This window comes from Equus caballus, chromosome 3 (assembly GCF_041296265.1).
Source record: "Equus caballus isolate H_3958 breed thoroughbred chromosome 3, TB-T2T, whole genome shotgun sequence".
Classification (NCBI taxonomy): domain Eukaryota; kingdom Metazoa; phylum Chordata; class Mammalia; order Perissodactyla; family Equidae; genus Equus; species Equus caballus.
In genome coordinates this window covers 17,259,774-17,275,723 of record NC_091686.1, presented here as the reverse complement: position 1 = coordinate 17,275,723, position 15,950 = coordinate 17,259,774, and the positions used below count along the sequence as shown (strand labels likewise).

General features: G+C 45.2%; 1 protein-coding gene across 1 annotated transcript in view; it reads left to right on the top strand.

The window, feature by feature from the left end:
• Nucleotides 1–15,950, top strand: part of CMTM4 (CKLF like MARVEL transmembrane domain containing 4) — a 58,733-nt gene that overhangs the window by 34,236 nt on the left and 8,547 nt on the right. Inside the window, exons 2-3 of the mRNA XM_023637131.2 lie at nt 8,098–8,274; nt 15,466–15,564. Coding sequence (XP_023492899.1) covers nt 8,098–8,274; nt 15,466–15,564 — 276 coding nt within the window. The remainder of the gene's footprint in view (nt 1–8,097; nt 8,275–15,465; nt 15,565–15,950) is intronic.

Sequence of the window (15,950 nt, the reverse complement as noted above, 5' to 3'; positions counted from 1 at the left end):
TTCGCAAGCAAAAAATATTTGCTCATTGCTCTATTGCCTCGGGGGAGAGAAAGGTAATATTTTACATCTGCCTTCCACGTGGGATGGCCTCCCTTGAGAATTAGTTTTCTTGGAGAAATTAAGATGTTACTGTAGTTAGATCCCTTTGAGAATGAGTAAAGCAAGTTGTGTGCTTTGTCAGAGACCCTCACGGCACTGGCTCCCAGGCCTCACACTGTGTTCCTTGAAGGGAAATTATGCTGTCATGCTCTTGTCCATGGTCAAGGGTGCAGGGAGGGACTAGGCCCTGCGTAAGGTATGTGTCAGGCATAGGGTATAGGAGAATGAGGTATGTGGAAGAACTAGCCTTGGGGCCTTGGACAAACCTTCTGGGCCACGTGATGGAGATGCCACTGCTTCCTGAGTGGACGTAAGAATCAGAGATAACAAATGGACTATGCCCAGCACAGGGCCTGAGAGCACCCTTCCATTATTGATGCTCTCTAAACGCAAGCCATTGTTATTCTGAGGTATCTGGCAATGCTATTTGAGCTCCTTTGCAGACCATACAACATGGCTTCTGGCCTGGGAGCTTAGTTTTAAGGTGATCTGTCAGTTAGCAAACATATGCATATACAGAGCAGCTCAAAACCCCTGGGAAAGGCCTCGTGCCTCTCCTGTAGTTCTGGCTCCGGGATCCCATCTTAGCATCCCCTGTGAGGTGGTAAGAATGGAGCTGAAGTGCAGTCACCACCTGGGCCCTCTCTGGATTCTCTGTTCTGCATGTCATGAGGTCTCCCAGCAGAAGCAGCATTTTAACAGCTTGCCTTTTGGCTCTTTGTGGCTAAATACAAGCCATGTCTCATCTCAGATATTTTTCAGTATTGGCGGGAAGAGAGACATTTTAATTTTGAACGTGCTAGAGTTGACTAGGACTTGGTCCGATTCTGCAGGCACTTTGGACTCTGTTGTGTGTGTGTCACTCAGTTAACAGGGTCCCTAGTAGTTGCTACCCTGGGTAAATGAGCTTCTGTATTTTACCCTGTAAATTGTGCGTGACCTGACAAAGTTACTGACCAGCACGTGCTTTTTGTTTCCCAAACTGGTTTCCCTCCAAACACTGCTGTGTAAAGTGTTAATAGGTGTGTAGGGAAAAAAAGATTAGTGTTCAGTTAACACAATCCATGTGTCTAGTAAAGGTAAACAGGTCTTTTACTGTGAGGCTTTTCAGAACTGTCAGTGTGCTGGTGTGCTCAGAGTACCCCAAGACCAGGGACACAGTTAGGATGGAAATATCATGGGGCTTAGCACGAGGAAACCCAAAGCTGGTGGCGGCGGGGGCCACAGCCCCCACAGTGTGTGAATTCAGGGTGGCTCCTCCGTAACCCAAAGCATCAGGCTGCATTAGTAGTTTACAAACTTAAAAAAATTTTTTTTCTCTAAGCACAGCAGAAATATTTTCCCAATGTCTAAACCACACAGATGATTTGCAGATACGCTCCCTTGGATCGTTAGCGCAGCAGGCTATTCACAGGTGTTCTGTCCTTTGGTCAGAAAAGTTTAGGAACCACTGCTAGTGGGAATATAAACGTAAAAACAGGGGCACTTTGGTGAGGGGAACCATGGTCTCTCCCTGCCCTCTACCTCACCCCCAACCAAGGAACTGTTTGAAGGAGAGGAACTCCCTCCCACACACTTTCCTCTGCTGCTTTTCCTCTGAGAACACCTGAGTCCGGTGCTCTCCCGGAGGCCGCCTGCTGTGGCCAGGCCTTCCGTCTTCTAACTCTCAATGCCTCCCCGGGCGCTGAGCCCCTGCTACCTGGCTGGTTATCTGTCTTTGTGTGTATGATGGGGTTTGTTGGCTGGGTTGGAGCTGAGCCCCTAAGCACAGCGAGCCTCCAGGTGCCACACAGCGATGAGGGTCACTGAGGAAGTTGTCGGGCCCCATAGGAGCCACCACAGATTCACGTTGTCATAGACGTCTTCAAGTGGATAGTCATTTTTGCATCTGGTGGTTTTTTAGACTCCTTAAAATTGTTTTTTAAATACTGTGACTTTTGCTTCTACGTATATTTTAAAAGAAGTTTCCTTAGATCCTTTGATAAACTGGTGATCAAGGAAGATTAGGATTTTGTGTAATCTTCAAAGACGTCTTCATAAATATTAGGGACACCGTTCCTTCCTGGGGGTCCTTGTCATCACATTAGTGAGGGCAAGGCTGGCCTCCGCATTATGTGCCGGCCTGGAGGCTCTTCTGTGCCCACTCCCTGTGCTCAAGTGCAGTGGTGGCCAGGAAGTAGGACTGTGTGCTGTCCGGGAAGCTTTAGAGATGGTGAACTCTTCTGATAAAGAAATGGGACCAACGTGGACTTGCAGAGTGACTTTCATTTTCCATTAAAGTTTTTAATGTCATTTAAAAATATTCATGAATGGTTTCAAAACTTATTTGTTTTGATTGATTCTTGGAGGTCACTAACATTTAACTGAAAATAAACCTGGATGTTTCAGAAAAGTGTTTATACGTAGAATATTTAACTTTTAAAGTAAAAACACACAAACTCATTGTAGAAATTTTGGAAAATAAAAGAAGCCTAAATTAAAAAAAAAAAAAAACTCTTTCTACAATCCTACCACATAGATGGATTCCTGAAATTCTGAATATTTTATGCTTTTCTTTGTCTTAAAGGAGTTTAAATAACATCGTCAATGTCTTTAGCTTGACAATCTGATAAGGATTTGTCTGTAAAAACCATTTGGATTTGCTGTCTTCAAGAGTGAGTGGGGTGGTAACATATTCATCCTGTAAACTTCTCCGTTTCGTGATAGATACCCAGGACCTGTGCAAATTTAACATAAGGCCAAAGAGTCTTTTCTAGTCAATGTGAGCTGGATTATGCTGTACTAACAAATCTAAAATCTCAGTGGCTTAACACCAGGAAGGTTTCCTTCTCACTCATGTTACACACTCATCTCAGGTCGCTGGGAAGCTAGCTGCCCATCCGCCTTCCTCAGAGTGTCCCCTGACCTGGAACACTGCTGGCTGCTGTGGAAGGGGGAGGGCGCATGGCAAAACTGTTCATGGTTCCTAAAGGCTGCCGCCAGAAGCAGTGGATACCTCATCCCCTCACCGTTCACTGTGCAAACTCGGAAGCAGATCCAGGTTTTGAGGGGCTTGAGACCCGTACAATTTTGGAGGCCGACTTTAAGGAAAAATAGATAAAATTAAAACTATAAAACTAGGTACAATAGTGAGTATTTAGAATGAGAAGCACTAAATTATGAATTTAAAAAGTGTTTTCTTTCTGTTTTTGTTTTTGACCTTCACTAAAATAGATCGTATTCGAATTTTAGTACGATCAGTTAATTCTGAAAAAGTATACAAAATCAATCTGAAATGTAGATGTACACCAGAACCATTGAGATTTTAGACCGCCACTACATTGTATCGAGCGACATCATTATACAATCAATACGGTCTTGTGAAAGATGACGTGAGTGGAGCCATATTCAAACAGAGCTGGAGCAGCCATTTCAGAAAGAGGAACTGCCTTGCACCTCTTGTTTTCTTTATCTTTCAAACTGGACCAAACCACCAACACTCCAAGAAGTCAGTAAGGACAAGAATGTCCTGTTTGTAAGGACTGATGGCATTGGACTTTGCTGATGACCGAATGGCTAACCAATCAATGAAGCCCAAGTCTAGCCTTTTGCCTGCTGACTGAACGTCAAGCCAATCTGTGAATTACAAACCCACCCTTACCTCATCTAGCACCAGTGAACTCTTCTTTAATGCAATTCGCCTCATCCTCCCTTTTTCCCATAAAAACTCTGAGCCCCTCTCCTGTATTGGGGACACTATTTGGATTTCTGCCTGAATCTGTGCTTCCCGAATTGCAATTGTTTCATCGCAAATAAACGCTTTGCCTCTTAAAACCTGGCTTCTGTTTTTGTAGGTTGACACTATATTACCTACGTCAACTTACTGATGAATATGTGTAGGAGATTGTCACTGGGACATTTGTTTCTTCAGGCTGTTTCAGTGCATTGGAGGCAGTTTTGTGTGCCATTTTATTTGAGACTGTCGGACTTTGTCCACTCGAGATTTGTCAGATAGACCACCATGCGATCTGATACACTGGGATGCATGAATCGTAGTCTCCCACACATATGTACCCACTCTTTGTAGTACCGCTACAGGTTTCTGCCCTACAAACCCTGAAATTCTGATAAATTCCATTTCATGTGTTTCCCACCAAAAAGGAAGAAAATGTATAATGTGGTCATAACTGCATAGTCTGCATTATTGAGTATATTCCTGACAGGGCACAACTACCATTTAGGCACCGATGAAGCAGAATTGCTCACATACAGTGTTATGCATTTGATGATCTAAAGAATTCTTCAGAGACTAGCGTCTGGCTCTATGTTTCAAACCCCGTTTCTCCCCACCACATGCATACTAATAGCTTGGCATTGCAGGACACATTTATCTTGTGAATTTTAGGGCCTGGTTCTTCGTCATGATGTCAGATCAGAGCATATCTGGAAACCATTCCTACAGTGGGAAGGCTACGATAACTACATGTGGAAGTGACAGCTAAACCCAAATTTAACATCTCTCTCACTCAACTTCCAATTAGCCAAATCCCCAAATGCCCATTGCTATTCTGTCACCACCTGGCAAAAGGAGTTGTGATAGAAAAGAAGTTGGAGGGGCGAGTGTGGAGTTCTGTAGCATAAGCATCATCATCTTGAGAACAAAGCCGCCTTGGGAACATCTCACAGCACAGATCTCCAACCCTGCCCTGCGCTCGGGAGGAGGGGAACTGGGTGTCCTGGTGAACGGGACTCGTGATTGCCACCGCCCTCCACAAACGTCCTGACCGTTGACACTCCCACCAGTGGTAACGGGGTTTTATGAAATTTTAAAACGTTTCATAGTAACTTAATCAGCCAATTCTTTTCTCCTTCCCTTCCTGCTTTTTGATGTTGCCAATCATAATTAGTCACAGTTGTGGAAATCTGACGACCTCTGAATGTCAATCTGCTTATCAACTGTGAAAATATTTACTCCTGGTCAATTGGTCGGTGCTACATGGAAAGAACTGTCTCCAAGGATGCCCGTGATCTCCCGATTAGCAGCTACGATAGCTATTGCTTATCTGCGTCCTGTTGAACGTCTCTACAATTTTGTGTGCGACGTTTGTCCACTGCAGAATTGTTATGTTCCTTTTGACTCTTTGGTTGCCTGGAAGTTGTTGGCTTCTAGTTTAACTTTGAGTCTTTATTTTCTTCTTGTCTGTTAGTATGTAAGTTTTACTTAAATAATTGTTATAATATACTGTGCTGGAGGAAAATTTGACATTTGCTGTACCAAAAGGCAGGCCAAAAAAGTATGCTGCTTATTAGAAACAGAGTATTAGAAACCACCTAAGTACCTATCATTCCGTGATTGACTATTGTGTGTGTATAGCCGTGTGTATGTGTATATCGTCTATCTGTCTCTCCCTACCTATGAATACTTGTGATATTGTGATTTATAATAAGATAGATATCTTTGGTCTTCATTCCATTCCTACCACAGAGCTCCTGAAACCCTTGGAATTTTCCTAAGTTGTAAGAGATGTCTTTTGATATACAACCCCCTTTCAACGACACCTGAGTTTGTGTTACTGAAATGGCTTTCAGAAAGTACCTAGGGATGGGGGCCGGTTGCCAGGGGAACCACACCCCACATACCGGCCTCTGGGACCGGGAGGGGGGCTACAGATTAAGCTCTACAAAAGCCCTTGAACCGGAGAGTTGATGAGCTTCCAGTTGATGAACTAGAATGCATCTGTGTCCTGGAGGGTGGTGCTCTCCACACTCCACGAGGACAGAAGCTGCTGTATTCTGACTCTTCTGGACCTTGTCCTGTGTGTCTCTTCATCTGGCTGTTCATTCCTATCCTTTAATGTCCTTTGTAATAAACCATAATAAGCTTTGTAATAATCTAGAACCTTCTTAGTGAGAACTTCCATGGTCACTCTGCCTAAAATTTCAAACACCCTTGCTCTGGTTACGTTTCATTCTCCTTCCCTGCTTTGATTTTTCTCCTTTGTACTTATCACTGCCTAACATACTGTATTTTCAGTTTAATCTTTAAAAACGTCTCCTTCATTAGAATATGAGCTAGAGAGCAGGGATTTGTGTCTGTTCATTGCTAAACTGAATGGCCTATGAGATTTGCATATTCTTAAAACCATTTTTATTTTAATATTTAAGAATGTAGGTGTTATCTTCCCACACAAATATGGTTGAAGTTAGCATACCAGAAACATTTGTAACTCATCAGAACAGTGTGTTATTTCTTGCCCAAGATTACTAGATCCAATTACAGGGGTAAAAAAAAAAAAAGGTTTAGGAGTTTTCCTTATATGAACTATTTCTTTGTGAATTGATTGCAAGTCAGGCATGTAATTCAGATGGAGCTTTAAAGTCTCTGGTTCTGTAGAGAATTATAAGGAGAGCCATTAGGAGAAGCACAAGGTGTGTGTGTAAAGACCCATATCTTTAATGTGTTGACTCAGAAATGTGAAAAGACTACATATTGTTAGGAAAGGTGTCTTTTACAATCAGTGTGTGGAAGTATCGACAATGGAAAAAGCAGAGCCAGCCTTCCTATCATGTGGAGACACTGACAGGTAGGGCAGGAATTGTTGATGTAGGTGTTTAGTGGCTCCCTGAGCCCCCATTTGCGAGCGGTGTGCCAGTTACCGTCCTTGGTGCCTTGGGAGTAGAGAGAGACGGACTAGCACAAGCTCTCAAAAAGCTCGGGAGGCAGAGAGATGCGTAATGGGAAGTACGAAGATGGGTAGAATACAATCACACACGAGCAAGCTTTCCTGGGAGAGGGTGAAATCAAATCATGTCTGGCAGGGAGAGACTCAATCAGGGAAGACACAGGGAGAAGGCGGCGTTGAGCAGAGCATTGAAAAGCACTAGTGGGACTCCAGTAGTTGGAGAAGGGCCCCAGAACAGCCCGTGCCTCATATGCTTCCACACTTTAATCAGCTGGGGATCTCGTCAAAAAAACAGATTCTGACTCTAGGTCAAGGAGGGGAGGTGGAGATTCTGAATTTTTAACAAGCTCCCTGGTGATGCTGATGTTACTGGTTCTAAGGACAAACCTGGGACCACAGAGCTTTCTGCCTATACTTCCTTGACCCTTGAGGTGGGGCCTGGCCTGGCAGCTCTGGCACAGGCTTGACAAGTGATGAGCCGCGAGGTGTCCACTTAAAGAAGTGGAGTAGGGGCCAGGAGCCCAAGACTGACCTGGTGTCAGGTGCAAGACCACCTGATCTTCCCTTGATCACGGGGCCCTTACCTCAGCCTTTGAGCCTCACCCTTCCCCTGAAATCTTCCTTTAAATGTTCACCTGGTAATTCCCACTGATACCTGTTTGACTTTATGATCTGCCGCCTCCTGGGACATATTGCTGGAATGTTACTTTGGTCTTTCAGAAAGAAATTCATTCTCTTATTGGGAGATTTTTAAATGTTGTTATAAACTGCCAGCCCATCTTTTTGTGATCAAGTCCAACGATAAACTTTAAAAAAGCTCATGAATTAATTAAGTGGGCCTCAGTTTTAGGCAGTTTATAATTGGGGGGAAGGAGGATTATACCAACCCTTCTCTTGAGGCCATCAGGGGTCCCAGTCATTCTGTGTGAGCTCAGTGTAAACCAGCAAGGTAGTTGCAGATGGCATAAAATGGGTACCATCAGGATACTGCCCTCGAAATGTTTGGCATAACCGTGGTAGAGACTATAAATCAGAAACGTGCACGGGCAGTGTCCCCTTACTAGTGGCAGAGGAAGGACTCAGAACATCGCAGTGTGCTGTGGGGGGCTCAGTTCATGTTAGGAATTTGATCCTTTCCTTAAGGCCCCTCTACCGGTTCTTACGTAAGAATTGAATCAGATCACATTCCTGACAGCGATACTGCCGTCCCCAGAGGAAGGCTCTGCGGGTGTATGTGGTGGTGGTGGTTGAGTTATATTTAAATGTGCCAGGCACATATGTGCATGGATGTGTACTAAATATACACATACATGTATGTTTCCAATTTTCTTCCTAGATTTTGGCCCTGATTGCGTTCATCTGCATAGAGACCATCATGGAGTGCTCCCCGTGTGAAGGCCTCTACTTTTTTGAGTTTGTGAGCTGTAGTGCATTTGTGGTGACTGGAGTCTTGCTGATTCTGTTCAGTCTCAACCTTCACATGAGGATCCCCCAGATCAACTGGAACCTGACAGTGAGTACGAGTCACCCCTCTCTGACCATGAAAGGATCGGGTGCTCCTGGGCTCCAAGGGGAAGTTGGAATCTCTCCATGTCATGTTTGGTTCCCGTTCATTTTGATACTTAAATATTCCATTGTAACTCAACTGTGAAATGTTAAATTTCTTTACTGGGTTAAATAAAACTATAAAATACATCGAATCTTCACCAGCGGTAGAAACATCATAGCAATTATTCTGACCCCTTTAGAGATGTCATTTCAGTTTTGTGGTCTTCTGAGAAGATTGATAATGTTGGTATTTTCAGAATATGGGAAAGAAAAAATGGAATTAATATATTTTCATATTTTCGTACTGGACCCAAAAGCCGATTACAAAAGTATTGATTCAGGAAGAATTGTAAATATGAAGAAAATGCCAATAACTTGCAAAGCCTAGGAATGTTTTTAAATTCAAAGAAACTGGGAGGACCCTGAGGGTTGGTGGTTTGACCAGAGAGTCTTGAGTGGACATGTGTCCTCTTCTCTCCATAGTTTGGGTCCTTCACCCTGGTTGGTAGCCTTACCCTCCCTATGGGCGTGGGAAGCTCAGGGCTGGTCACTCCCAGGCTCCTTGTCCTGGACTTGTGTTACTTGTCCTTACTGTGCTAAATGAGAAAAGAAACTTAATAGCACTGGGTTTTCTTGATATTTCTTTGCAAATAAGCATGTGCGTGAGCTCAAAGGGAATCGGTCAGAGAGACACAGGAAAGCACAATGGGCCGCCTCACCCTCTGCCTCTGAGGGGAGAACTCTGCGGGCGCCACAACTGCTGGGAGGGCTCAGGAGGAGAGGAGGGTGCTGAGACCACTGTTTTGTTTTGTTTTGTTTTTATGAATCTGTGGGACTTCTCCTGCTGGATGTGTTTTTCTCTGTATCTTAGGAGCTCACACACCCATGGGCCCCACCTGTGTTTACCTTGATTAGTGCCACAGGCTCCTCCCCACCCTGTCCCTCTCTCCTTCCATCTCCTTCCGACCACTGAAAGCCTGGGGGGGCCCCCACTCTCCTGAGCTGGCACTCAGCACCCGTCATGGCCCGCTCAGCCAGACTTCATAAACAGGAGGGTCGTCTGTGCATGCCTTCTCTACCTCCCTGCCTCCAAATCTCTTTTCTCACCTTTTATTGCCAAACACAGCATGTTCAGAAAACTTGTAAAAGTGAACATACAGCTTAATGAAGACTCATAAAGATTGTGTAGCTACCACCTGGGTCAAGAGATAGGCTGTGTCAACACCCCAAAGCCTCCCATGTGTCCTTCCCAGGCACAACTACTGCCCCTCCCCCGAGTCCCCTAGCCTGACTTCACGTGCTTGAAAGTCCTCTGGTCAGGCTCATTGGGCCCTGTGTGCCTGGATCCTCTGGTTATTCTTCAGTCTTCTCCGACTACACCTTTCAGCGGTAGCTGCTATGGAACGCATAGTCCTTCCTGCCGGCCGTACTCTCTACTCTTGCCTCTTGTGAGACACCACACTCTCCTGGTTTTTCTTCTTCCTCCTTGGTGTTCCTTCTCAGCAGCCTCTGCTCCTCCTACAGACCTCTCCCGATCTGAGAACCCAGGCTGGGTGCTGTGGTGAGTTGAGAACAGTCTAGAGTCACCCAGAGGGGCCACTTGCAGAGCCCTGAGACCTTGGCTATGACTCATTGTGTGGTATTTTCTGACACCACTTTTTTTTTTTTTTTAAAGATTTTTTATTTTTTTCCTTTTTCTCCCCAAAGCCCCCCAGTACATAGTTGTGTAGTCTTCGTTGTGGGTCCTTCTAGTTGTGGCATGTGGGACGCTGCCTCAGCGTGGTTTGATGAGCAGTGCCATGTCCGCGCCCAGGATTCGAACCAACGAAACACTGGGCCGCCTGCAGCGGAGCGCGTGAACTTAACCACTCGGCCACGGGGCCAGCCCCTTTCTGACACCACTTTTGATAGATGTGTGATTTTTTTTTTCTGACACCAAATCTGTGTAGTTTTTCCACACCAAGCAATTCTCTGATTCTCTGACATGAACTGAGTGTCCAACAGTTCAATTCAGTTCTAACACTAACTCCCAGAGTTAGCACAGACCCCACAGGTTAAGGGCTCAGTCCCAGGAGACTGCCCCCACATCAGACACCAGCCACAAAATGGGGTTCCTGGTGACCTGTGTTACCCAACCCTTTTCGTTTTTTTTGCCCGTCACCCAGAAAGCCAAACAACAAGACAAAGAGATGGCAGCAGACAGAGGGTTTAATCACAAGGCAGGCAAGTGAGGAAGCAGGAGAATGAGTCTCAAATCTGCCTGCCCGAAAATGGGGACTCAGGGATATCTATGGGGTAGGGGGCAAAGTAGTCTGAAATGTAGAGAAAGATGATTGGAGGTGAGGAGGGGTGAGGTAATTCATGGTCTGCCCAAGGGTAGTCAGACTCCATGCCTCTTCACAGGACGCATGTTCACAAAATGGCGGCATTAGCATGATCTGAGGGTAGAGTTTTTAGCTTCTGGACGTCAAAAGGTCACTTAATGGGCATCTGCCTGGGCCCAGTTGATGGGTTGGTGGTCTCAACTGGCCTGAAGTGGATGAGGAGTTCTAATTCATGAAAAACAGCGCACACCCCCATTACCATGGTGACCCAGGCACCAGGGAGATGTTACCTATAGGAACCAACTTGGAGGCAGAGAGCACATTGCCTCAGCAGCACAGTTAGCAATGGGCAGGTGAGCAACCAAAAGCTATAATCAGTAATTGCAAAAAAGAAAAAAAAACCTTTAGTTACTAGCTCCCTAATCATCAATGGCTAACTGTTTACCAGTTTCACCTGCCCTTCTGCCTGCCAACTGTGGATGGGGGAGTTCCCACACGCCCTCCCCAAGTTTGATAATTCCCTAGAATGACCCACAGAACTTGGGACAGTGCTTTACTTATGATTACTGGCTTGTTATAAAGGATGCAACTCAGGAACAGCCAAATGGAGGAGACGCATAGTGCAGCGTCCAGAAGAGTCCCAAGGGCTGGAGTCGGCCCCCTGGAGTTGGGTGCACCACCCTCCCGACACGTGGATATAGTCACCAACTCGGGAGCTCCCGAACCCCATCATTCAGGATTTTTATGGCGGTTTTATTATGTGGCACGACTGATTAAAATCAGCGGCCATTTGGAGACTGAACTCCGTCCCCAGCCCCTCTGCCTCCCTGCAGGCTGGGGCGTAGGGCTGAAAGTTCCAACCATCTAATCACCTGGTTGGTTTTCTGGTAACCAGCCCCCATCCTGAAACTATCTACGGGCTCCAGAGAGTCACCTCATTAGCATAAACTCAGGGACAGCTGAAAACAGTATGAATGACACAAGACACTCCTATCACTCAGGAAATTCTAAGGAACTGGGGACAAAGACGAAATATATATTTTTCATTATACCACACTCATCCTTTCTGGGACTCAGTTTCCTCATCTAAACAAGTAGAACAGAATAACATGTCCTGCCTCGTAGCTATTTTGGATCAAAATGAAGTTTGGACTGAGTGAGACACTGGCAGTTATGTGGTTGGCACAATAGACTCTGCATAGATAGTCGCTGCCACTGTCGGCCATCTTAGGATTGTCCCTGATACCGGGGCTGTTTGAGCACAAGTCAGTGCACAGTGTGAACCAAGTGGTTGGAAACTTCCTCTCGCATCCATGTGTAGTGCTGAGACTGGAGCCAGCCACAGAGCCCAGTGGTTTGGGAGCGAGCGCAGGGACAGCCCAGGGCTGACCCTGTTTTTACAGGTGCCTCATCTGTGACTAGTTCAGCAAACTGTCAAACAGCTGCTCTGTGCCAGGTTTTGGGAACTGAAAGCATAGGGTAGGCAGATGCAAGCTGCTCTCCTGTGGTCTGTGTGCTCCCTATGGTCCAGTTTTGTGTGAGGCTTGGAAGAACACAGGCACGGAGGGAGTAGATTCCTCAGGACAGGCAGCCTGGAGTGGGATCAGCTGGGGAAAGTTCAGAGAATGCCAGATTCCAGGTGGGCCTTGAAGGATGAATAGGTGCGTGCCAGGCACAGAGTATGGAAGGGTGAGGCATGTTGTAGGGTGGCCCATTCCCTGGGACTGGAGCAGGGTTATAGACTCGGGGTCTGCTGGCGCTGGGCATGTGACATAAATGGGCAAGTGGGAACATGGGCCCGGGCCCGGGGAGATGGAGAGGTGGCTCTCCTACTCAGCCCCAGCCCGCTGTGTCCTGGCTTCATGAGACTCCTGGAACGGTTTTTCAAGAACAGTTAGAAGTTGGGTTTTATTTTGCTTTTTTAGAAGTTAGTTTTTTATGTGCAGTCTTCTGGAGTTTAAATGTTGGCTTGTTCAGATTTCTTTTGAACACTGTACAAGTCAAACCTATGAATAGGCCAGTTATGGCCAAGAGGCCTTGAGCTAGCACCCTCTAGGCCAGATCCTGTGGAACTGTGTCTGCAGTTTCTTGGGCTCACAGCTGTACTTTGTGGTGTGTCACTGAAGGAGAGACCAGAAGCACGTGCGTGTGAGGGCGACCTTCCCCTTCATGTCCCAGCATAAGGTGCCGCCACCTCGGGTGTTTTAGGGGCCAGACAGGAAACATGAAGGGGCTGGGTGTGAGACTGAAGTGGGTGGGGAAGACTGTGGCAAACTGGAAAGCATGTGGCTGATAGAGTACACGTCCCATTAAAAACTTTAAAAAAAATTAAGCACCAATGTTGAGTGAAAAACTCCAAAAACCCACATCTGAGGGCATGCCCAGGTGTGCCCCCTAATATGAAGGATGAATCTACAAGCCTTGATTTTGTTTCCTGGCTAAGAAACCCACACAGTTGATGCTGACTAAGTTTTCTAGTATTTTAGTTCGCCTTTTAAACTATGTAAGTAATAAGTGTTTGTTATAGAATAACTGGAAAATGTAGATAATAAAACAGAAAAAAATAAAATGATGTGATGACCCCAGAGAAATGAAAACATATGTCTACACAAAAGCTTGTAAGTTCACAGTAGCATTATTCATAATAATCAAAAAGTAGAAACAACTGAAATGTCCAAAAACTGATGAAAAGATATATAAAATGTGGTGCATTTGTACAATGGAATATTATTCAGTAATAAAAAGGAATGGAGTATTGGTATATGCTATAACATGAAGGAGCCTTTGAACTATTACACTAAGTGGAAGGGGCCAGTCACAAAAGACCACGTTACATAAATCAGTGTCCATGAAAAGTCCAGAGAGGCAAATCCATGGAGACAGGAAGCAAGTTGGTGGTTGCCTAGGATTAGGGGAGAGGTGAAGAATTAACTGCTAAGAAGTGCGAAGTTTCCTTCTGGAGTGCTGAAAATGCTCTAAAATTAGATTGTGGTGATTGACTCGTACATTTTAATTGGGTGCATTTTGTGGTATATGAATTATATCTCAATAAAGCTGTGAAAAAATCCTCTATGATAACCCATCCAGGGCTAACCCCTTGTAATACTTGGGTATCACCTTCTAGGCTCTTTTCTCTAGGCTATCTTTCACATATGCATGTATGTTTTAATATGTGAGTGGAGAAAAATGGAACCATTAAAATCATGCCTTTTCATTTAAACTATCTCAAGTATCTTCCATGTTGAATATGCAACTATGTCAGTATTTTTAATGAACTGCATAGTGTTCGATGATGGAAAGCCATTTTATTTAACAAACCCCCCATTCTTGAGCCTTTTGTTTCCTTCTAGTCTTTTGCTGTTTTAAATAATATCATGATGAACATCCTTTTACTTAGACCTTTTTGCACTAGTATGATGTTGAAAGTGGATTTCCAAATGTGGAATTCATAGACACATAATATGAACCTCTTCAAAATCTGATACCTTTTGGCCCTGTTCCACATTTATATTTTTATATAGTCACCATTAAAGTACCTACTATTTTGTTTGGCCTCAGCATTGTATCATAAAACACCTTCCCGAGTTCTAGATAGTCTTTGGATTAGAAAATACATTTTATATTCTTTTTTATCCCTGTAGCACCTTACCCAGAGCTGAGCGTAACTAAACACTTCCTGGTTTGACTTTGTGAAAAATTTGCCATGTCTTAATGCCTGTCATGGTGAGAACTGTCCTGCTGGCAGACCTTTCTGAACAGTTTCTTAGTCAGTCCTTGCTGCTCTCCGTGAGCCCGCCCAGAAGCGCTGACCAGGAGGGTCCTGGTCATACAGGTGCAGCACCGTATGATGAAGCCAGGCCAGCCAGGAGGACCCACCTGGTGATGCTACAGTCAGCCTGGCGCTTAAGCAGTGTAGGATTTCATGTGGATTTTCTTTCCCAGTGGAGATCGCAGAGGCACTCTGGTATGACCCAGGCTGTCAGGGACCTGATGCTGAAGTATTAATGACAGAAGTGACAGTAAACATGCAGGGAACCCTAACTCTAACCCGAGCATTGTGCCTTGTCCTTCACGTGCATTGTTCTACTTAATCCTTAAAACAACTCCGGGAGGAGGGGGTACTATGCTCACGTAAAACACACTTTAGAGAAGCAAAGTGGCTTGTCCAAAGTCGTGGTTGGTTCGGACCCTCGTCTGGCTGTGGCTCTTAATCACTGTGCTATGTTCCTCTCAAGAAGTAAGGCGGGAGTTAAGTCTTCGAAGCACTGGATATGTAACCCAGTTTGCTTTGTGCAAGAAGCTTAGGAGAAAATCCCCTAGGCTTTAGCAGCACAAGGCCTCAAGGACCATGCGTAAGAAAGAGTATGAGGTCTGGCTGTGTGTGTCCTCTGGGTCTGAGAACAGTGCGCTTGAGATGTCACATACGAAGGAGGGGGTTTCACCAGTTTCTGTACCTTCTGGACTCCCGGGGAGTTTTGTCCATGCCAAGATGATCTGAATGTGTTTTTAAAAGATGACAATAGAACTCTAAATGGTAATTAGCGTGCATGTCCTTGATGGGTTAGCAGTTTGGGTTTCTATAATAAGTCATTAAGAAATGGTAACATGCTTGGTTAAAAGTTGGATTTTGCTCTGGTGATTTATCAAGTAGCATCATAAACTGTTACCATCTTTGCCTTCCTTTGTGTGACCAATACCCTGGGCCATCACGATTGAAACATGGAGCCCTCAGAGAGCCTGGGTACTGTGCTTCCTGTTTTGAAAGTTCTTCAGTTGCTTTTAGGGCAAAGCATGAAATGATTCTTTTCAGGTGGTTTTATCTTTTTTTTTAGGATTTGGTCAACACTGGACTCAGCACTTTCTTTTTCTTTATTGCTTCGATCGTACTGGCTGCTTTAAACCACAAAACCGGAGCAGAAATTGCTGCCGTGGTAAGTGCACTCAAATGGTTAACACATGGGCTGATCTGTACACTTGGTGGCCTGCTCTCCTCTCTCCCCTAGCATGTGTCTACTTCTTCTCCTCTAGCTTTTTCTTTGCTAGTGATGTTGTTACTGGGCCACCGGAGATCCCAGTCCCTTTAGTGCTGTGGTTCTCAAAGTGCGGTCCCTGGAACAGCAGCCTCAGCATCACCCAGGAACTTGTTAGAAACGCCATGCTCAGCTCCCCCAGAGCTACCGAATCAGAAATGTGTTTTAACAAGCCCTCCAGGTGATTCAGATGCACCCTCAAGTGTGAGAACCACTGCTTTGGTCTGTTTCCAGCAGAGCCCTGGATGTGTCAGTGATGTGCTTTCGAGAGCTTTATCTGCCAGTGT